This window comes from Triticum urartu, chromosome 5A (assembly GCF_056163025.1).
Source record: "Triticum urartu cultivar PI428250 chromosome 5A, HENAU_Tu73, whole genome shotgun sequence".
Classification (NCBI taxonomy): Eukaryota; Viridiplantae; Streptophyta; class Magnoliopsida; order Poales; family Poaceae; genus Triticum; species Triticum urartu.
In genome coordinates, this window is record NC_141877.1 from 63,501,748 (window position 1) to 63,525,142 (window position 23,395).

General features: G+C 45.0%; 1 protein-coding gene and 1 long non-coding RNA gene across 10 annotated transcripts; both read right to left on the reverse strand.

Annotated features, from left to right (window-relative positions):
• Positions 1 to 4,895: 4,895 nt before the first annotated feature.
• LOC147968055 (uncharacterized) lies at positions 4,896 to 13,869 on the reverse strand. Of its 8 annotated transcripts, none has more exons than XR_015603988.1 (10): positions 13,329 to 13,869; positions 12,910 to 12,955; positions 12,755 to 12,828; positions 12,225 to 12,299; positions 11,984 to 12,033; positions 11,757 to 11,812; positions 11,621 to 11,683; positions 6,171 to 6,304; positions 5,891 to 5,950; positions 4,896 to 5,383 (listed from the first exon to the last, which is right to left on the reverse strand). It is a non-coding gene; the product is annotated as an uncharacterized LOC147968055 (long non-coding RNA). The 8 variants fall into 8 exon arrangements; XR_015603984.1 differs by having other exon boundaries at positions 5,945 to 6,304; positions 13,329 to 13,410; positions 13,497 to 13,864; XR_015603983.1 differs by having other exon boundaries at positions 5,945 to 6,030; positions 13,329 to 13,864.
• Positions 13,870 to 16,824: 2,955 nt separating this feature from the next.
• On the reverse strand, positions 16,825 to 21,545 carry LOC147968056 (protein NRT1/ PTR FAMILY 4.5-like). 2 transcript variants are annotated; one of them, XM_087525512.1, is made up of 7 exons: positions 20,973 to 21,545; positions 20,365 to 20,869; positions 19,853 to 20,287; positions 19,505 to 19,722; positions 18,248 to 18,688; positions 18,049 to 18,173; positions 16,825 to 17,931 (listed from the first exon to the last, which is right to left on the reverse strand). In XM_087525512.1, the coding sequence occupies exons 3-7, from the start codon at positions 19,938 to 19,940 to the stop codon at positions 17,118 to 17,120; spliced, it is 1,686 nt and encodes a 561-aa protein (XP_087381638.1). In that variant the 5' UTR covers positions 19,941 to 20,287; positions 20,365 to 20,869; positions 20,973 to 21,545; the 3' UTR covers positions 16,825 to 17,117. The 2 variants fall into 2 exon arrangements, with proteins under 2 accessions (XP_087381638.1, XP_087381639.1); XM_087525513.1 differs by having other exon boundaries at positions 19,853 to 20,869; positions 21,054 to 21,545.
• Positions 21,546 to 23,395: the final 1,850 nt, after the last annotated feature.

Below are 23,395 nucleotides of genomic sequence, written 5' to 3' on the forward strand. Positions count from 1 at the left end.
AAAAGTGATCAGTTGTTGCCATGTTTTTGCAAACAGTGATTAGTTGTTGCCATGTTGTCATGAAATTTTAGTTCGTGTCAGACGACTGCAAGCTCGAGGTGTCAACCAGTAACACAAATCAGGAGGAAGGGGGGATGTGCGAACATTTACCTCATCACCCTCTTTTCTCCATCCAGCTGCCCGATTACGCTGTGGTGGATCCATGAAATCATCATCATCGTTTTGATGATCGCCACGAGCCATTCTGCTGAGATAGGAACAGACCAAATTGTCATGGTGGTCAGCGAAAAACTTGCCACATGCAAAGCATATGTATAGCATCTGACAGAATTGATATGCAAATTTGGTTGCCACATTATGCAGCCAATTTGCCACACTGTCTTATCTGCAGAATGGCAACAGACAGTGTGTTCACATTCTATTCGCCACATGAATATACTATCCAAGTGGCAACAGGCACACTTGATGTGCACATTAGTTGCCGTCCAGTGCAGTTGGCTCCTGAAACTACATTGATTACCGATTTTGGCAACTATCACAGTGTGGTAACTATCACAAATCATTCAGAAAAATTAGATGCCACAATAAAAAGCATGTTTGTGGCTACTATCATAGTAATTCAGCAAATTTAGTTGCCATATGGAAGAGCGTGTGTGTGGCAACTATCACAGTCATTCAATAAAAATAGTTGCCCCATGCGAAAGCTTATATGTGGCAACTAGCACAGTCATTTCAGTAATTTGTTGCCACAAAGGGGAAACACATTTGTGGCAACTATCACATTTGTTCAAGGAGTTAGTTGCCACACAATCATGATAGTTAATGAAACTATCAAATTCGCCTCATACTACAGTTTCAAAACCCAACTAACTAGATCTAGGGTTCAATGGCAACTACCGCGACTTCAAATTCACCCTCAAAATTCTCCCACAAACTGACTGTAAACACAAATTCGAACCAAATGCGCATCAAACAAACCGGGAGACACCTGCCCAATCCATAGGCAATACTATTGCGTGCCTCCGAACAAGCATAACCACACCGACGATGCCGCGGCCGCGACGAAACTGCCCAGTGCCACCAAAAACGGCTAGCAGACGACTCCGGCGCCGGCGGGAACGCCGACGCATCGCCGAATCGCCTGAATCTCTATGAATCTCGATCGAGGAATCGAACAGGGAGGGAAGGGGGAAAATGCAGGAAGGGATTGCGAGAGTTGTATCGAGCATTACCTTCAACCCGCAGGCGCTCCAGCAAAGCCGCTCCGTTCCGGCGAGCCCCACCGACAGCCGCGAACACCGTCGATTCTTCCGCCTCCGCCGTCGCCTTCTCCCCTCGCCTTCTCCTCCAATGGTTTGAAATGCGAGTGGGTTGTGCCAGTAACTACGGTGCGGGTGAGTACATGGAACCGTGACGGAGAGGGGGCAGAGGTGTGCGACGTGTTTGACGTCAACCGCGATCGGAGCATGGCGTGCGGGCGCATTGCAGTTCCACCGCACGCCTCCGAGTGGCAACCGCTGACCGCGGGATGGCAACCAACGTGCGGGCGAACTGTCTCGCACACCGCACACGCGCCTCGTCCTACGTGGCATAGAAAACCGGCCGGTTTGTTCCAAGATTCGTGCAAACAGTTGCCAACGGAGATGCTTGCGTGTGGTCGGGATGGTGAACGCCCACACGTGTGGGCGTTAACATTTCTGTTCATTTTTGCACCGGTTTTTCTTCTGTTTTCTTTTTCTTTTACTTTATCCTTCGGTTGTCTTTTGTTTCTTGCCTAGTTTTATTATTTCCTTCGTTATACTTAGATTTTTTGTTTTTTCTTTTATTTTATTTTTGTCTGGTCTTCCTATGTCTTTTGGCATTCTTTGGTTTCCTTTTTTATACTTCTTTTTATATTTTTTGTTTCTTTCTCTTTGATTTCTCTCTTTTGTTTCTTTCATGGTTTTCATTGATTTTTATTTTCTTTCTTGTTTTCCATATTTTTTCTTTGTTTATTCTTTCTTAGTATCAATAGTTTTTTCCTTTGTTTCTTTATCGGTTTTCACTATTTTCCATTCTTTTTGCACTTGTTTCTTTGGTGTTCTATTTTTCCTTTGGTTTCTTTTATTTATTTTTTGGTTTTCATTTTTTTTGTTTCTTTGTTTCTTTTGGTTTTGGTTATATAATTTTTCATACATGTCAGGAATATTTTTCTGTTACATGTTTAGCATTTTTTAAGGGAAAAGCTTTACATCAACCGGCTGACTTTAGGACGCGCGTCCGTCGCCCGCTCCGCTTGCCACGTGCCCCACGCCGTTACCTTATCTCCTTCTACGGTAGAACCAGAAGCATCACATCGTCTAGAAAGATGTCTCCAATCCCCTCCTATCGCCTCTGTCTCTTCTCCGTTCCATCATCGGTGAAGCACGTCGCTACCGTCAAAGCTGTCGTAGACAGGACCACCTCGCTGGTGCAAGCACCCCGCTGTTGCGCTGCAAGCCCATGCCACCGCCTCTCTACCTGACATCTCCCACCCCGACAGAGGAGGTTGTCGCCCTTTTCTATGTGAGGAAGAGGTTTGCTGTTGTAATGGCCACCGCATCTGTGGGAGCGACGAGGTGGGAGGAGGAGATGACCTGTTAGCGGCGCTTGCCAAATCTGGTTGCGGCGAGGTGGCAAAGGGCGTCGTCGTCGGAGAAGGCGAGCCTGATGGTGGATACGACCGCGATTTGAGATTTTGTTTTTTCAACAAGACCCTTGTTGCAAAAGGTCTGTTACATCCTAAAAAAAATTTTGTAAAATTTCTGCAACAAGGCCTCTGTTGCGGAAAAAAATCTGTAGCAAGACAATTGTTGCGGAAATTTTCGGCTAATTTTGTTTTCTGCAACAAGACCTTGTTGCGGAAAAATTCTGTAGCAAGACAATTGTTGCCGAAATTTTCGGCTAATTTTATTTTCTGCAACAAGACCTCTATTGTGGAAAAATTATGTAGCAAGACAATGGTTGCGATTTTCGGCTAATTTTATTTTCTGCAACAAGGCCTCTATTGCGGAAAAATTCCGTAGCAAGACAATTATTGCGGAAATTTTCGGCTAATTTTCTGCAATAAGATCTCAGTTGCAAAGAAATCACAACATGATCTTTGCTGCAAGTAAAACATATTTAAGTGATTGCAACAAGCAAGCTGTTTCATAGGGCGGACTGCAGCAACACATTTGTTGCAAAGATGGGACGTGGGCTTGTTTCTGCAACATCGCGCTTGTTGCGGAACGGAGGTGGGAAACGTGGGTTGTACATTGGACGGCCAGCAGCGCGTCCATCCAACGACCAGCCGGGCGGCGGATGTTTCCAATTCATCCACCGGCGGACGCCTAGCAGCCCCCATTTTTTAAATACAAGTTTAACCTTTTTAATACATGGTCAACATTTTGTACACACATTTTTTACAAAATTCAAATGCTTTTTTAAACATTTTTCATATATAAGGTCAACGTTTTTTAATACATGGTCAATATATTTTTAAACAAAAGGTGAAAGTTTCCTCCCCGAGAACATATCTGGTGCACCAGAGCTTCTTGTGCTACCGGTGCACCAGATTCGCTTAGCACACTTTCAATTGTCCAAAAAAACAGGAAAAAATATAGCACATTCACATAACATTAGTGTACGTTGCCACAAAATTTCAAAACAAAATTTGGAACATAGCTCAAGATACAAAAATGACAAATTCAACATTGAATAGTACACAACACAAGTTGGGCTTTAGATTTGGCCCATTATTACATTGATGTCACATTTTTCATATTTATATCTCAAGCAATGTTTTAAATTTTAGTTTGAATTTTTGTGACAACATAGATTGATGTTTTGTCAATACACCCATTTTTTCTTGGATTCTTTTGAACATGTTTACACGTTTGGTGCACCGGTAGCACAAGAAGTGCCGGTGCACCAGATACGTCATCTTCCTCCCCTCACTCAACATGTCCTCCTCTAAACCCAGCGGCCCGCCGCCACCTCCGTCTCCACCATAGATCGGTTCCCCCTCCTCTGGCCGGCCTCGCCGGGGTTCGAACGTGCGGGCGGGGGGGGGGGGGGGGATCTATGAGTGGAGTTCTTAATAATAGTAGTATTTTCATTTAGATTAGTTTAGGGTTTTAGTAGCCATCTTCTTCTTCATTGGAGATGGTATCGTCTACAATAAATAATCTTTGGGCCTTCGTTCGACGACGTGATCCCCTTCTCGACCTTAATGGTAGTGTTGGAAGATTTATTTTATCTAGGTATGATCCTTCAGATCTTGTTTCGTCGGATCGATTTTGGACTTTTTTCCTCTTGGTCACCACGAGGAGGATTGTCCTCACAATATCTATCTCAGCTGCTATGCCCTCGACAATGATGATTCATACTCTCGACTCCCAGCGACGTCGACCTAGCTGTTCGGTTTTTTGTCCTAGAATACCGATGTTGGTACTCTTTCCGATGTTGGTTGATTACGTTAATAGCTACGTGCGTGTATTGTAGCCGGCCCAAATTAAAATTATGGGAGAACCCTCGTTGGTATTTACATGCCTGTGGCTTGATACTTTTATTATTTTCTGCGGCTGCCTTGAGATAAGTACAAGAAAGAAGAAAGAGTTTGAAAATCTCAAAGATTTGCTAGTTTTTTAGACTTTATTATGTAATTTGTGTAGTCAGCTCATGTACTACCATGTACAACTGGCAACTATAAATATATCATGGTATAAATTGTGAAAAAAAATAAAAGGAAAAGTGTGTCGCTAGATCAAACTCCAAGGAAAGATGTGTCATTTTATCAAACTAGATGACCCGTTGCGCCCATGGCGCAAAGGCCGAGCGGCAGCCAAGTATTGAAAGAGTGTGCATTAAAATATGTAGGTACAAAACGAAACATATGAAAATAAACGCATAATAGCCTTTTCAGTTAGCATACATCTGGACTTATTCGAGCTAATATTCTTGATAGGGCAAACAACAATATTTTTCTTTACACCAAGAGTTTCAAAAGGCAGAGCTTGCATACCTGCAATGAGCAGAGAACATGCAATAGACAAATGATAAACATAAAAGTCTTAGTAGGCATCTATACTAATGCTAAGTTATATAACAAGGGGCTCTTGCAACTTGCTTATATTGAGTAGACGATCAGGCGCAGTCCCTTGGAAGTGCATTTGAAGTCGAAAGCATATGCTTGACCTTTCTCCATGTGCGCCTGACGGAAGAAGTCACTCCAGCCTCTAGTGATGGTGGCCCTTTTGTCAACACCCATGATAAAGCGGGCTGTGACAGCGGTAGTTCCGTCTCCAGTAGTGATTGGCAGTTCACCATGGTCAGCATCCATGTGTGGGAAAAGGGAGCTCTTAGAAAAGGGAACCCCAAAATACTGAAAATGAAAGTAAAGGTTAGTATATCATTTTATACGATGTCATTGTATGAAACAAAACAAAGTAATTGCAAAGGATTACCATCCTTTTGCCGTCTGTAGCAAATGTTTCTATCATGTGGCAGACATACTAGTGATTAGGTGTGGTGGTGTTCTGGATGATCTTTCGCAGTCTACGAACATTAATATTGTTGTCTAGGTTGATGGTTTGGCGCTTTTGTTGTGTCTAGATGACCCGTTGCGCCCATGGCGCAAGATGCTAACTATAACCAAGTATTATGTGGGTATATATTGATGATCATTATACATATGTAGTATAAGGAAAGAAAGCTAATGATAGAGGATTACAATGTTCATAGCATGGAGCATGCCACATCTAAACATAAGGCTGTGTGGAGTTCATCATAGATGGCACAAAAGAATTATAAGCACGAAGCTAAATATAAGAATGGTACTTAAGCAGCTGGTTCGCCTGGGACATATATTTGAACATGTTACTATGCTTACTATCACAAAGCTGATGAAGTATATGGAACTGTTGGTAGCCAATCATTCACCCACCTGCTGCTGTTTTAGAAGTAATGGATAATGGATAATCAGAAATGCAAGATCCACCACAATAATTAGTTCTTTATATGTTCCTTTGCCTGATAAGAGCAAGAGTGACAAGCAAAAAAAAGGAAACGCATTATTTACATATTTGAGTTTGCACCATGGCATGCATGATTCGGAAAGCTATAAGAACTGTAGTGATCCAAAGAAATAAAGGAGAGGATGGAGACCTTACCTATAACTTGTCACCGGCCAAAAAGTTTGACCAAGCTATGAAGTGATAACTAACAAAAACTTGCAGAAGATATGCTTAAGGCCTTTGCTGACCATACATAAACCATGTCGACGATATTTTAGGACCTTTTCCAACTGTAGAAAATAAACCATGCGTACATGTAATCAATAGGAACTTGTCAGAGAATTACTCCCTCCGTTCCTAAATATAAGTGTTTTTAGAGATTACTATTTGGACTACATATGGATGTATATAGACATATTTTAGAATGCAACTATCTAAGTAAAAGTTCCATTTATATCCCACCCGGGCTATCAGATGTGGAAAGTGCTTCAAATGAAGTGAGAATACGCGAGGAAACTTACAATTTTATTTGCAATTCATTCCAGTTATGACAGTGAGGTTTACAAAAGCGGCAAGTACCCATGCAGAGGTGTAGACACAGTAGGGTTTGTGTAACACCCCGGATGTAACTTTCCCAATTTGTACTCCAACTCTTGTCGTTTCCGGCGTTAAGTTATATTTATTTCTCGGGTTCGGGTCTTTGTCTCCGTGTGTTGTTGTCATTGTCATGCATCTCATATCATGTCATCATATGCATTGCATTTGCATACGTATTCGTCTCATGCATCCGAGCATTTTCCCTGTTGTCCGATTTGCATTCCGGCGCTTCGTTCTCCTCCGGTGGTCATTTATAGCTTTCTTTCGTGTGTGGGGATTAAACATTTCCGGATTGAACCGAGACTTGCCAAGCGGCCTTGGTTTACTACCTGTAGACCGCCTGTCAAGTTTCGTACCATTTGGACTTCGTTTGATACTCCAACGGTTAACCGAGGGACCGAAAAGGCCTCGTGTGTGTTGCAGCCCAACACCCCTCCAATTTGGCCCAAAACCCACCAAACTCTGCTACATGTCCTAGAGCGTTTGATCACGATCGCGTGGCCGAAAACCGCACCTCATTTGGACTCTCCTAGCTCCACTTATGCCTATAAATAGCCCCCCGTTTTTCGGATCTCTCCTCCCCCACGAAACCCTAAAATCTCCTCCGCCGCCGCCGGACACGTCCGGACGGAGCCGGACGCGTCCGGATCCGCCACCGCCGCCACGTGGCAGTCGCCGATTCGCCGCCCCGCGCCCCACTTCGCCGATCGCGCCGCCGGCCCGTGCGGGGCCCTCCCGGCCCGGAGCCGCCGCCGCCCAGCACCCGCGCCCCGCCGCCTCCGTCTTCGAGCCCGGCCGCCCCGCCGCCGTGCCAACTCCGGTGATCGGCCGCCGCCTCGCCCCCTCGCCGCACCATCGCCGCCCGCGCCGCTCCGGCGGGCCACCGCCGCCGTCCGCGCCCGCCGGCGCCGCCGCACCACGCCCCGGCCTCTCCCTCCAAGTACCACGCCGCCCCGGCCTCTCCCCGCTGCTCCGGCCCCCTCCATCGACTCCGGCCAGCTACAGTGCGAATTCCGGCGATCTCCTCGATCCGCGCGCCAGATCCAGATCTGGACTCCTCGTTTAACTTCCCCTCTCCCCCTAATTTTTTGTGCATACTTTGACCGGCCGTATCTCCGCATCCGTAGCTCCGATTTGGGCATATAGTATATCAAAATGTTCGTCTCGACGAGTACATCATTTCATTCCATTGCATCATTTTCATTTAAGCTCATCTTGATGTCCGAAATGCTGTTAGAAGGAGGCTTCGTGAGTTAATTGTCAGATCTGCTAGTTCATCTTAGACTTTTGTCATTTTTGCCATAATTGTTGTGTGCATGATATGCCTGTGAGTCCTTCATATGTTTTGTTAAGGATTTTGTCTTCTTTCCAGAGGTGCAACCCATGCATTTTTAGGATGTGTGTGGTGACTTGTGCAAGCTTGCAAAGTGAGGCACCCGGTAAATCTGTTTTCAGAGACTTAGTAGTTTTCACTAAATCTGGAATTATTTAGTTCATGATGCCATATGCTCAGCTTGTTTCCTAGTGATCCGTGCCTCTTTTGAGGATGATCAATAAAGGAGTTTTGCTAATCATGTTATGCTCGATCCATCCATGTCTTTGTTTGCAATTATGAAGCATCCTAGCTTGAGTCAATCGAGCTCTACTTTTGCTTCGTTGTGAATCTAGGCAGATCGTCAACTTGTTTGCGATTTTGCCGATGTTATTGTAGTTGATCCGTGCATGCTATGCCATTGTTCTTGCCATGTCTAGCTAGCATTTTGTGTCTTCTTAATGGATGTATGTTTGCCTTGCCATGACTTGCACCGTAGTGAGTGCATTGAGCTCGTTTACGTGCCTTCGTGAGTTATATTTCAGCATGTCTCAGTTTTCACTAAGTCTGAAAACTGATTGTGTTTTAGCTATGTTCGTGTGCCCGTTAGTATAATTTGTGAACCCTTTTGTCCCCAGGTCACTTTGGGTCTTTTGTTAAGCTTGTTGAGTAGCTCCATGCCATGTTCTTACTTGCCTTAATCAGGTCATGTATCATGTTGTTTTGCTGCTCCGAAGAGGGCTTCGTGATCTGAAATTTCAGACAAGTGTTAATTTCACTAAGTCTGGAATCTGTTTTGCATTTGCGTTTTTGCCATGCTTGTTTGAACCTCATAATGGATGAATTGGCCGTGGCTCAGTGCTAGTCTTTTGTTAAGCATCTTGTGTGCATCCCTGCCATGTATTTTGTTGTCATGTTTGGTGGCTGTAGCATGTTCATTTCATTGCATTTAGATGCCTACTTGCTGTAAATTGCAGACCGATGTCATTCTTAAAACGCTTGCCATTTCCAAACCGTAACTCCGATTCCGATGATCTTTATATCGTTTTCAAGCGATTTCATCTCATCTTTCCAGTGGCACCTTTGAAATTCCAAGTTGAGGCCAGGTTCATGCTTTTCCTGTCATATCTTGCATTTGGCATCACACATCGCATCCCGCATAGCATGTCATCTTTGCATTGTGTTGTTTGAGTTTGCACGTGGTTGATTGTATCCTTGTTGCTTGTTTGTCTTGTTTGGGTAGAGCCGGGAGACGAGTTCGCTAACGAGGAGCCCGTTGAGTTTGCTTTCGAGGATCCAGTAACTTTGCAGGCAAGATGATCATACCCTCGAAATCACTACTATCTTTGCTTTGCTAGATGCTCGCTCTTTTGCTATGCCTATGCTACGATGCCTACCACTTGCTTATCATGCCTCCCAAATTGCCATGTTCAGCCTCTAACCCACCATGTCCTAGCAAACCGTTGATTGGCTATGTTACCGCTTTGCTCAGCCCCTCTTATAGCGTTGCTAGTTGCAGGTGAAGATTGGAGGCCGTTCCTCGTTGGAACATCTTTTATTTACTTGTTGGGATATCATTATATTGCTATGTTATCTTAATGCATCTATATACTTGGTAAAGGGTGGAAGGCTCGACCTCTCGCCTAGTGTTTTGTTCCACTCTTGCCGCCCTAGTTTCCGTCATATCGGTGTTATGTTCCCGGATTTTGCGTTCCTTATGCGGTTGGGTTATAATGGAACCCCTTGATATTTCGCCTTGATTAAAGCTTTTCCAGCAATGCCCAACCTTAGTTTTACCATTCGCCACCTAGCCTCTTTTTCCCTTGGGTTACCGGAGCCCAAGGGTCATCTTGTTTAACCCCCCCCCCCCCCGGCCAGTGCTCCCTCTGAGTGTTGGTCCGAACTGGGCAGCCTACGGGGCCACCTCGGGGAAACTTGAGGGTTGGTTTTACTCGTAGCTTGACCTATCTAAGTGTGCCCTAAGAAAGAGATATGTGCAGCTCCTATCGGGATTTGTCAGCACATTCGGGCGGTGTTGCTGGTCTTGTTTTAACCTGTCGAATTGTCTTGTTGTACCGAGTCTGATCGGTGTGTCTCGGGTGGAGGTCTATTCCTTCGTTGACCGTGAGAGCTTGTCATGGGCTAAGTTGGGACTCCCCTGCAGGGTTTGAACTTTCGAAAGCCGTGCCCGCGGTTATGGGCAGATGGGAATTTGTTAATGTCCGGTTGTAGATAACTTGAACCTTAATTAATTAAAATAAATCAACCGAGTGTGTTACCGTGATGGCCTCTTCTCGGCGGAGTCCGGGAAGTGGACACGGTGTTGGAGTAATGTTTGCGCAGATAGCTCTCTAGTTTCTCGCTCGCGCTTTGCCTTCTCTTCTCGCTCTCCTTTGCGAATAAGTTAGCCACCATACTTGCTAGTCGCTTGCTGCAGCTCCACATATATTTGCCTTACCCTTCCTATAAGCTTAAATAGTCTTGATCGCGAGGGTGCGAGATTGCTGAGTCCCTGTGACTCACAGATACTATAACTTCAGATGCAGGTCCAGGTGATTCCGCTCCAGGTGACGAGTACGAGCTCAAGTGGAAGTTCGACGAGGACTCTCAGCGTTACTATGTCTCTTTTCCTGAAGATCAGTAGTGGTGCCCAGTTGGGGGTGATTGGAACCGTGTCGCATGTTGGGTTCTCTTTTATTTTGGCGCCATAGTCGGGCCATGAGTGTTTGGATGATGTAATGTTATTTATGTTCTTGATTGACGTGGTGAGTGTAAGCCAACTATGTTCTCCCCTTTATTATTCATATTACATGGGATGTTGTGAAGATTGCCTAACTTGCGACATATGCCTTCAATGCGATTATGTCTCTAAGTCGTGCCTCAACACGTGGGAGCTATAGTCGCATTGAGGGTGTGACAGTTTGCTTGGCCAATCGGCAGCCTAGCCGCAGCAACCTCGTCACCCCACCCAAGGTGCAAATTCACTTCATGTAAAAGAAAAGGCATCACAACATGAGAATCAATGGCAGATATATGTAGTATTGATAATGTAGAAGAAACATTTGTTCAGTATATTTTTCTTATCAGTATGTGGTGCACCAAAATATTAATTTTATCAACATAGAGTCCATCATTAAGTAACAGGCATAAAGTCCGGAATTTAATGAAGCAATAGAGAGAACACTTTATATGCATATGTACTTAATAACCAGAGGTAGAAAGCAGATGTCAGGCAATAGATATTTGACTGCAGGTACGAATTTGAACATATCTTTAGTAAAGTTCAAATATAAATAAAACACTATGACAGTTATTCTTTTATATCTTAAATATCAAAATGAGAACATGCCTAACAAGGCATCTGGTGATATTAGTCCATGCATATTTATCTTACTGCCATTTGGATCTTTACTAAGTTGTTTAATTTGGATCTGTTACAAAGCATTGTTCTTTTATATCTTAAATATCAAAATGAGAACATGCCTAACGAGGTATCTGGTGATATTAGTCCATGCATCTTTATCTTACTGCCATTTGGATCTTTACTAAGTTGTTTAATTTGGATGGATCTGTTACAAAGCATAAGCCTCGACACAGCTCCATATATGCTATCAGAAATGGCCTGACAAAGAGTAGTTTTGTCGACAACAAAGATTTGAACTATTGATTGCACAATTCCTAGTAGAGTTTATGCTACCTTAAATCCCAGAATTTTAGGCCATCCTCTCCAGTAGTGACAAGGGTGTTTGTGTTTTCCTCACTGTCAAAATGATATGGGTCAGACTCAGTGTTTACCCTTTGGAAGGGAATAGAAGTATAACACAACTTAGTACCTTACATATATATCGTGCCCACGAGAGGGCTCTGGTGGGAACAGATTCAGCAGTACCTTAACCAGAACAGCTAGTTAATATAACACACAAACGAAAAAATAAGAGATATGCAGTACAACAAATCCAATTGTTTGCTCTTTAGCATGTGAAAGTAAGCAGTTCCTGAGTCAGACACGTCATCTGAATGGCACAAGTGATAGAAAACAATGGAAAGGGAGATAACAAACCATTAAAATGTCTTCTAACGGCAAGCCTGTGGAGACCTCCATAAAGCAACCTGGAAACATCAAAATCCAACCATGAAAATTCTCAGTATGGCATGTTCTAACAAAACTGGGCAGTTATCGGATTTAAATTAAGAAAATAATTTTGTACATGCAAAAAAGATACCGTTCCATCATGACATCCTTCCAGTATCATATCATGAGGAGAAGATGACTAATCAACAATCAAGGGAATGGTGTTTACCATTACAAAGATGGCGCAAGTGCTCCTATAAGCCGCACAGCTGGTTTGCTACTGCACTCACTTGGTTGATTAAACCTGAAAGTTTTTTGCAATAACCTGGATTAGTCATGCTATACATGAATAATGCGATTATTATCCGACTTTAGTTAACTCCAAATTCTGTACCAGCACAAAGAATCTATGAGCCGAAAGAGTTTAGTCTACTGGCCATAAAGGAACAGGCACAGACCGAAGCAACTGACTGAAGCTCTTTCTTGCAGGCATGGGACATCACACATTTGTTCATTACTTCATGTAACTGAGGCCAAAAAGGACAATAAGCTGACTCCTATTTTACTTATGACACTCCCTCTCAACGAATACAAGGAGAAGAATTGCACATAAGTAATATAACGGGGAGGAGAAAATAATCAAGATATATAGATTCTGAAGGAGAAGTAGCCAAGATAAAGTAATACAAGCATTCCCCTAGTTTAAAGCACAAACAACCATGGTAAACACAAAGAAGGGGAGAATCAAGCAGAACACACCTCCACCGAAGCAGCGGTTGATCAACAACAGGAACCGCAAGCTCGCAGATCCACCAACCTAGCAGATCCTAGACCTGGCAGAACAAGGGCAGCCATAGTAAGCAGCAACCTAGGCGACGAATGAAACCACATGAGGAGGAGCAAGAAGAACATACCTTAAGTACAGACCGTGGGTCTCTTATTTCTTTTATTTTTCAATGCCTGCAATAAAAAATGATGGGATAATGAGCAGCTGGAAATCAAATAATGTGCAGACTAAAGACTTTATATTGCCTAGCATGAGCACAAATGGAAATATATCAATGCCTGCAATAAAAAATGATGCTACATGAAGAAAAACAACAGAAAGATTGTGAAACCAAAGTACAACGAGAATTATACTACTTGCATTTTATCAAACAGGTAGTGTGTATTTAATTCATACAATAGTGTTGGACACATCCCTCTACCAAATACTCTTCCTGTGTCCCTTCTCTACCCTCAAATCCATGTCCAAACCACCAAAATCAGCAAACATACACATTCTCATCCTATATGTTGTCTATTCAACAAGGAAACTAAATCTTGGACTCACCAAATTTCTCAGAGAACGAAAGTAATCCAACCAAATACACTGGATGTATACAGAGATCATGCCTACTCTTCTTCTTCTCCTCCTACAGGAGCACAACAACAACAGAGGAGGGGTTGGAGCCGGCCATGGTTGAGACTTGGGAGACGAAGGAGGCCCGTGGGGAGTGACCTGAGAGCGCCTCATCCGTCCATCGGCAACAACAGCAGCATACGAACCGGATCCTCCGCCGCCTTGGCTCGTCGCCTTGCAGCCTCACCCGCCCTCACTGCCATCGCCAGGAGATGCCGCCGCAATGTTCTCCTCCGGCCAGATGTGACGAGGAGAGAGGATGTGTGGGGGGGAGAGATATGGCGGCGGCAGCGGATCGAGAGGATGAATGGGGAAGGAGAGGTGGCGGCGAGGCATGGCTGGAGTAGGACGGGGGATTGATGGGGAGGAGGGATGTGGGGCTCGAGAAGGACGCGGGATTGGTGGATAAGACGCCCACGATCGGCTCGGTCAATCCCGCAACAAGCGCCCCGCAACCCTATGAGGCCAGAAGACCACAAGCGCCCCGCAACCACGAGACCGATAGATGGGCCCGCTGCGGCTGAAGCGGAGGGGTCGCCGCTGGGTGCAAACGAGGACGGTGAAAAAATGCCCTGCCAACCCACGAACGACGCTCGCAACCCACGATCAATCGCCCCTGCTTTTATCTGGACACAGACACACACACTGTGTCGCTGCAAGGCTGGCCCGCGCAAAAGTCTGGCCCATGCGTCAGTGGCTGTAGCCCGATTATGCCACGTACATAAGAACGAGCGACGGGATTTTCACCAGGTCGACAGAAGGTACGCTGACCATGGCCAGCAGTGCAGATCGAGCGTATAGGACCAGTTTCAACCGGTGATGGCGTTGGAATGGCGGGTTGGCTAGCGTGATTTATATGTTCAATTGGTCGCGAGAGACAGAGGGGACTCGGCCGAGGCGGACGATTCAGGGCTCGCTGCCGCCACGAACGAGAATGAGAGAGAGAGAGACAGAAAGGCGATGGCAATAGAGACGGCGGGCGAACACCTTTTCCACGATTCCACCCCTCTCTCACAGCGCGAACCCTATCGGCCGCGGCGGCGGATGGTGATATGCAGGAGACCGAGACAGTTCATGGCGTGACGATGAGCTTGGCGGACCTCGAGCGGTGGGGTTGCCCTACCTCCACAGCAATCCCACCTTCCCCTGCAGGTGTGAGGAGGAGCGGTCCTCTCACCACACAACGACGACCCATCCCGACCGAGGTAAACAACCAGGAGCGCGACCTGGACTGGATATCCTAAGAGCATCTTCAACAACCGCGCCAAACAAGCGCCGCGTCGTAACATTGCCCATTTTAGCGCGCGCAACCGGTATAGTGGTTTCAGCGAGCGCGTAAAAACCGCGCGCGCAACTGGTATAATGGCTTCAGCGAGCGCGCAAAAACCGCGCCATGGCATATCTAGTTCGGCGCGCGGGCCGAAACTCCATCGCGCGCCGCTTATTTGCTGCGCCCGCTCTCGCGCGCTTGCTCGCAACTCAACCCCCCCCCCTCCAGTGACATCCGGCGACCGTTCCGGCGCTCCCCGGCCTATCCACGCGTCGCGGCGGCTTCCTCCGCCCCCCTCTAGTTCCCGCCGCCCCTCGCGCGCGTCCATCCTCCGCCGAACAGCGCCCGGGCGCTCGCTACCGCTCGGCGCCGGCAAGGTGTTCGACAAAACGCCTGCAAGGTATATATTGCTCAAACTTCATGATTTTGGTGCATGTTGATTGTAGTTTTTATAGCATAGTATTGAACATTATAGATGAGTTCGTCGTATGATTCTTCCGAAGAAGAATTTGATATGGAAGAGGAGGAGGATCTTGCAATGATCCTAGCTATGCACATCAATAAAAAACCGAAAGCACGGTGGTTCGGTTATGGGTCGGCAGAAAATTTGAAAGGATAGGATCGATGCCCACAACAGATTGATCAGGCATTATTTTGCGGAGAATCCCACATACCCCAAGTCGTATTTTCGTCGTCTGTTTAGGATGAGCACCGAGTTGTTCAGGCGCATTGCAGAGAAACTAGCGAGCCATGACCGATTTTTCAATAAAGGAGGAATGCCGCCGGAGAGCTCGGGCATAGCACCTTTCAGAAGGTGACAGCCGCTTTGCGTATGTTGGCATACAGTATCCCGGCTGATTTAGTTGATGATCACTTGGCTATGGGTGAGAGCCAAGCCATCATGTGTGTCAAGCGCTTCGCAGTCAGAATTGTGCAAGTGTTTGGCCAGGAGTATTTGAGATCTCTTAATACTGAAGACGCCGTAAGTCTATTGGAGATGAACAAAGCTCGCGACTTTCCTAGTATGTTTGGCTCAATAGATTGCATGCATTGGAGTTGGAAAAATTGTCCAAAGGCATGGCATGGGCAATTCCACGGCCAAAAAAAAGGTTCCACTATAATTCTTGAAGCAGTGGCCGATCAAGAGACTTGGATTTGGGATGCATTCTTTGGAATGCCTGGATCTTTGAATGACATCAATATTGTCAACCGGTCACCATTGATGAATAAGATTGCAAATGGTGATTTGCCACCGGTGCAGTTTGTAGCAAATGGCCATACATACAACTATGGCTATTATCTAGCGGATGGCATTTATCCAAAGTGGCAAACCTTTGTGAAGCCGTTGAAAAAACCGAAAGGTAAGAAAAATCTTGATTTTCACAATGCTCAGGCGGCGGCTAGAAAAGATTTGGAGAGAGCTTTTGGAATTTTACAAGTCCAATTTGCTATTGTGAGAGGACCGGCTAGATTTTGGGATCAAAAAATGCTTTGGTACATCATGCACGCTTGTGTGATCATGCATAACATGATCATCGAGAATGAGTGTGGCCAAGATATAGTCTACTCAGTGTATGAGCTCTTGGGACATCCCGTGCGAGTGTGACGGAGGGTTGAAAGGGTGGCCCGTTTTGTTGCCTCCTATCATGCCATTCGACGTCCCGCAGCGCATTATGATCTTCAGAAGGATCTCATTAAGGAGTGGTGGACATGGAATGAACGACAAAGAGCATCATGATTTGTGCGTTCGATATTGTATTGTTGAACTATTTGTTGTGTTTCTTGCACTATTTGTTGTATTGAACGATAAATTGTTTGTTTGAGTTGTAATAACGAAATTGGACTATTTATTTTGATTTATTTTGTTTGTGTTTGATCTTTTTGCTTCTGTTTTGAAATGCATATGTTTGTGCGAGAGTCGCGCGTGCTGTATTTTTGCACGCTGCTGGAGCTGCGCGCGCTATATTTTAGCACGGCTACTGGAGACAGCGCTGCCCGCCGCACAAAACCAGATGATGGACGCGCGGCAAGGTAGTTTTTAGCTCACGACGCGTTCGATGGCTATTGAAGATGCTCTAAGAAGCCATTTCTTCCGGCAAAGAGTAGCAAGGATGAGTGCAACAAATCAACTGGAAACAATCAGGCACATACTGTATATGACAGCAGAATACTAGTACAAGCTTGTACATTACTCCTTTGCAGACTTACAAATCCAAGACATAGTGAATCACACATCCTTCTATTTTCCGAAGTACTAATATCATGGTTTTAAATAGCATGCTATAACGTTTACAAGAGGTCCTGCACTAAGGAATTTTGATTCAAACACATAAACAAACATTTTAAATAACACGCTATAGCAATGATGTAGCATTTAAAAGAGGTTCACCACTAAGTGGCTTAGCGCCCTATTTAAAACTAGGGACTAATATACCATGCGTATGTGAATGTCAAGGCGAATCCTGATCAACCGTTGGCGCAACGTTAGCAACGCGTTGATTGTTCTGGTACACATACTTGTTGGCCCAGTACAGGTAGTTGAAGAAGCCGAGCAATCCGACAACAGCCACAACCCAGTAGAACCAGTCAAGATGACTAGTGTTCAAGCTTGTGCCCTCGAGCCAGCCTACCCGGTGACCATGCCTTGTCGCCCCGTTCACTGCATCCACCAGGAACGTGGCCATCAACGACGCCAGCCCGAGATCACACCAGAACAACGCCGTGCCGATCGACTTCATACCCCGTGGCGCTTCACTGTTGAAGAACTCAAGGAGGCCAGTGAACGATGTCACGTCCGAGACGCCGAGCAGGAAGAACTGAGGTGCTAGCCAGAAAAGGGACATCTGCACCGCAGATTCCTTTCTCTTTTTCTCGACGACCGCGGCGATGACGCAGGCAAGTATCATGGAGGCAAAGCCTATGCCGATGCGCTGCAAGTGAGTGATGCCGCCGCTGTAGCCCGTGCGCCTTCGCAAGAATGGCACGATGAACTGATCATAGATTGCAAGCATCACCATCTGGAATGTGATGGGGATGACGAAGAGTGTCGCCGGGGAAACGTGGATCTTGCCGAGCCTTGTGTTGGTCAAGCCGCCTTGCTGCACGGTGAATGTGAATAGGATGATGTTGGATATGTATCCAATCACGGAGCTGATGAAGATGGGAAGAAAGCGGAGTACAATCTTGGTCTCCTCCACCTTGGTCACACTGCAGACTGACCAGTCTCCCTTTTTGCCACGGTTGATGCAAGCTTTATCGAGAAATCTGGCATGATGCATCACAGAGTTAGGGAAAAGGGATTCTCAAAACCATATGGTGTACTCTATATGGCAACTTGATAAGTACAAGCAAGGGAAAATGGTTCGATTAACTGAGCCTTACTTCAGACTATTTGTTTGAGAGAGTGAGCCAATGTAACCTGTCCCCACCTCAATACTCATTTCATGCGCTTCTTCTAGCCCCTCACCAACTTCAATCTTCCTGTTTCGGAAGGCAACCACAAGAACCTGGGAGAAGCAAAATTGAAGTCAACACAAGCAACATACTATTATGTTTTGAGCTAGGAAGTAGCTTGTACCACCTGCAGTATTCGAGTCAGAGGACTTCCTTGTGGTACTTGATTGCGGTAGAAAGGAAGACCAGCAGCAACTACGAGCAATCCGAGCAGAACTATGACGGCACACAACCCTAGTGCGACATCCCACCCTTTGTAGTCTTGGAGCCACACTATGAGAATCAGCCCTACGAAGCCTCCAAAAGAGATTCCGAAGGTATACCAGTTAAAGAAGCTGGACTGCTGGTGGGACTCTTTGGGATCCTCATGGTCAAATTGGTCTGCTCCAAGGGACGGCAAGCAAGCCCGTATACAACCATCACCAACTGCACTCAGATACAAGCCTACGTACAATAAGGCAGCGTTCTTGCCATGGACTTGTTTGCAATTGTTTAGCTCTGCTTCAGTATTGCAAGGGGGTGGATGGAGGGAGGGTAGGTAGGCTTGCAGTGCGAGCAATCCGTATCCCTGCACAAATTAATGCATGTTCGACCGATCATGCTACAATAACATCACATATCTTAGTTCCCTACTTGAATACGGATAAATGTTGGCATGAAGGAATTCCTCATTATCAGCGTTAATAAGTGGGTTTCATGGTCAAGGATATGCCGAAGTATGTACTGTATCTTTTGCACGAATTGAGTTATATGAAAACATGACAAGATATAAGGCAGTTTTATGTTTCAGCATATCACCGGTATCGCATCGCTGTTTTATTAAGGTATATTAGTAGTCCATTCTCACCACGCCTCTTTCAAATTTGTGCACCCAAAATTGATTGTTGCTTATGGTTTGTGTCTGTTAGATGCCAGGCTAAATGGTTGGATGACATTTCACCTTCTTCTTTTCAAATAATTGTTGTCACTGATTTTGTTAACGAAATCGGGTCTCTGTTTCCCTTTTTCAAAAAGTAAATGTATAGCAAGTTCCCAACTAAATTTCAGCTTTGGAAATGTACATCAGAATTGCAGACAACACTACCTTCAAATTTGGTGAGGCCACATCGAAATGAAGAAAAATACAATAATAAAACAAATCAAATCTATGATACTATGTTAGTCATTTTTAGCACTTATCAGACTATAATTTTAAGATACTAGGATTTCATATTCACCTTTTTACTCATAAAGGCACATATGTTTTAAAATAATTCATAAAGACACGCATGTTTTGTTGCCGTCTCTATTATTGGCTGGTTCTAGTTTTAAAAAATTAACTACTTTGGATCATTAGAAAAATAGAAATCATGTAGATAATTGGACAGATGAAGATGCATATTACCAGAAACATAAATGGACCAATGAGGAGCATGGTTCGGGCCCGAGTGATGTAGGAGTCAGAGAGGAAAGCTCCAATCATTGCAAACCCGGATGTGGCGCCAAAAAAATTAGCAGCTGTAGTCACCGAGCCCGAAACCCCCATATGCATTGTTCCGTGGAGATAAGTAACCATATTCAACAAGTTTGGGACAATAACCACGTTTGTTACCACAGTCAGGACTGCAAGGGGAAACAACATACAAAAATGATTCAATGTTGTGACCTCACAAGCTTATAGTGAGATATTGCATGGCCGCACATATGTAAATGTGTCTGTAAATAACGACTCGGAGGGTAGTGACTTAATTACCATACAAAAACCATGCTGCTCTGACTCCGCCATGCACCTCTTTGTTGATGGTGTTTCCCCTCCAATTCACAAAGACTCCAAGTGCCATGGCGCTTCTTCTTCCCCCTTCTGATCACTACTGCTTGTCTGCCTGCCTCTTGCATGCCTCAGAATAAGAGGGGTATAAATAGAAGGTGGATATTCATATTCAGAGCCTCAGAGGCCTGATAGCATCAGCAGGATCAATCAAAGATTCTGGCCTATTTTATCCCATCATTACCCACTACCGGCATTTATTTGAATTACATTGCTTCTACTTGCTATTTTTTACGAAGTAAAATTTCGACTGTACAAAACACATACACTAACATCGAAGTAGAAAAGCAGGTACATGTGACTAAAAGTCCACAAGTACCAACCACTAGCACAGATTGCTATCAATGGTATGCCATCATCCTGAGAGCAACATTTTGCAAGTTAGCTCATAATCCAATATTTTGTTTCGAGCAGAGTTCTTTTTTATGGTAGTGCACCTTGATTGATTCATGAAGTGGGAAGCCCGCATCTGGGACAAACATGATAACTACGTATATCAGAACTTAGAACTAGAACAAAACAAATTATTAGAAGAAGACGCCAAACCTACAATGACAAACAAAACAAACAAAACTGCAGGCAGATAGCAAAAACAAATAACTAGGCGGCTAACTAGACCTATAAATGAAAAGCAAAGGCGAAAATAAAACGAGGCCAAAAGGGAGAACAGAAAATAAGCTAGGTTAGGGAAAGTCCAGCAGTTCCCTTAATTTTTTCCCTATATCTCAAAACAGGGGACTCTCCTAAAAAGAACCACCCCCCCTAAAAGTTATCAAGCTCCAGCAGTTCCCCTAAAACATCTCCCTTGTTCTATATTTTGACAACATCCTATAACTACCATTTGAAACCAAACAGCTACGTCCCCAACATCACAGGAGGGGTAGTTTCTTCAGGACCTTCGAGATTTCTGCATTGTTCTTCAGTCCAGCGCAAATCTTCAATCTGAGATCATTTTGCAAAAGATTAAAATAACAATGATTTTCCATCACAGCAGTCTGCAATAACAAACAACAAAATTCTAGCAAGCATGCTCTCTGTTCTGTACCTAAATGTGCATTAAGCAGAGCAGCAGCAGCAAGCATTCTCTCAATCACAGACTACACTAATCAGCACCCTTCTCTCTCACCTGAAGTCTCCCTCTCTCAATCTATCTCCAACAGAAGGAAATAGTAATCTCACTCATCTCAGCTGAAGCCTGTCGGCTCTCTCTCTTCCTCCACACGACCCGACCACGGTCTTCCCCTCGAGCAGCGGCCGCCAACAAGCCCACGCCGGCGTCGAACCCTGCTTCTCCCTCTCTGCTCTGCCACGAATTGACGCCCGCCGTCATCCCCTCCAGCAGCAGCGGCCAGCATGCCCACGGCGGCGACGAACGCATGCCCCCTCCCTGCTCCGCTCTCTCCCCAGCGCAGGATCTCATCCCTTCGAGCGCCTTCCCCGTGTGCAGCCCCGCGGCGCCATCTCTCCCTACCCCAGGTTTCTCTGTCTTGCTCGATCTGAGAAAAAATCGGAGGAAGAACGATCCTGTGATGCGGAGGCGGCAGCGCGGTGGCGGGAGGCGGCAGTTGGCGCCGTCTCCAAAGGGGAAGAGATAGTTTTTTTTTTTGAACATGTTATTGAGCGACCGTTCGCCGGGGGCTAACCCTAACCCTAGCGAACGTTGTCCCCGCCGTAGCACGAATCTCAGGGCAGAGCCTTCTAACGAACGCCTGATTTTTCTCTCTCCAAAATGTGTGTGCTCGGGCGCTCACTAGTGGCTGAGAGAGCCTTCATGACTCTTCTGTGTTTAAAATGCCACATATATATTTTCAATCCTGAATTTTTTTCATTTCTCAGATGGCAGTTTTATTTTGTCTCAAAAAGAACATGGCGATTTTATTTTCTGTAGCATGGCATTTCTTTAAGAGGATGTCATTTTTTGATTAATGAGACATGTCATTCTTTCAAATGGCATGGCAGTTTTGTTACAATCGCATGACGGTTTTATCAATAATAGGATGGCATTTCAATTATTGAGAGGATGGCATTTTTATCAATAATGGGATGGCATTTTTTTACTATAAATAGGATGCCATTTTTAATGGCATGACAATTTTAGTTTTTTGGGGCTTATCCATGTAAAACTTTTTATCTAGAGAATGGCAGTTTTATAAAGTAACACGGCAAAAAGAACATGAAAGCATGCATGCCACTGTTGACGATGTAATTTGGCTAGTTAGTATGGGCCAAATTAATTTTATCATTGATCCAACTAATCAGTTGATGCATAGTTTCAATATTGCAGCTATGTACATAAGGTTGATCAGATTTCAGGGATGCATTGAACTAGCATACTGCTGCCATGGACGTCTACCAATCTCGTATGCTAAGGTGAAGTATGGAGTTTGCATGGACTAGATGAAGAAGTGTGCTTAGTGCGAATCAACCTGTGGTTGAGTTGGTTAGATGGACAGTGGTATCCCCAACCCACCAGGGTTCAAATCCTGATGCTCGCATTATTCTTGGATTTATTTCAGGATTTCCGGCGATGCGCTTTTAGTGGGAGGAGATGTTCCCGTCGACGACGAGGCGCCTACGGTGACTTCGTAAATCTCAAGATGATACGCCGGTTCAGTCTTTTGGAGATGCTCGAGATGCTCATAGGGGTAGGGTGTGCGTGTGTGCATTCATAGGGATGAGTGTATGCGCGTGTATATAAGCGCTTGTGTTTGTACTGATGCTAAAAAAAAGTGTACTTAGTATCTGAGGGTTATTATTCAAAGTGATAGTGACGTGGCCGGAGCATTTTATTATTTCCTTGTAGATACAAGAGTATATCTACGTGACATGGTTAGAACTTGAGCTTGTGCATTATCTTGTATGATTAGTGACATGGTTGGAATATTTTATAATTTTCCTTTAGGTCTAGGAGGATTTGTACGTGTTAATTTGGGCCACTAGTGCAAATTGTAAATAACCGAATGAGGGTGTGTCCTAGTCGGTTTCAGAGTTTTTCTCTACCCTTATAGTGTACCAGTTTTAAATTTGGATTTACCCCCTCGGCTAAGTCTTTCCCGCCAAAGGGAGATGAAATCAATTACAGCCGTCGATTTCTTCCTTTGTATCAACATCCACCCTCCATCACACGCAAATATACCAAATATGACGGTCCATGTTTGCTGGATTCACCCACCTCTTCCCACTTGTGTGGAGTTTTCTCGGATGTTCGTGATGCTCCTCACGTGACTCCATCTGTTTGGAAAAATCAAAGCCAGCTCGCGCGCGAAACCCATCTTGGGAAACAACACGAGCCAGCGCGCCAAACATCAACTTCTCCATCCCCCTCCACACCCCACCGCCACCTCCACCTGCTGTCTACTGCGATTTTGTTCCATCTTCTTGGAGTACTTTTGTGTGCTTGCAACCCGTTGGATCTAGGTTGGGAGGAGCGGAAGTGCCGTAACCTACAGGTGAGTCTGCTGTATACTA

Bases quoted from the DNA above. Each gene is read 5' to 3' on its own strand.
- LOC147968056 (XM_087525513.1), bottom strand. From the start codon at position 19,940: ATGGCACTTGGAGTCTTTGTGAATTGGAGGGGAAACACCATCAACAAA. The intron at 18,174-18,247 runs GTGGTACAAGCT...TGCTTCTCCCAG, and splicing joins CTCTGACTCGAATACTGCAG to GTTCTTGTGGTTGCCTTCCG. The intron at 17,932-18,048 runs GTAAGGCTCAGT...GCATCATGCCAG, and splicing joins TCTCAAACAAATAGTCTGAA to ATTTCTCGATAAAGCTTGCA.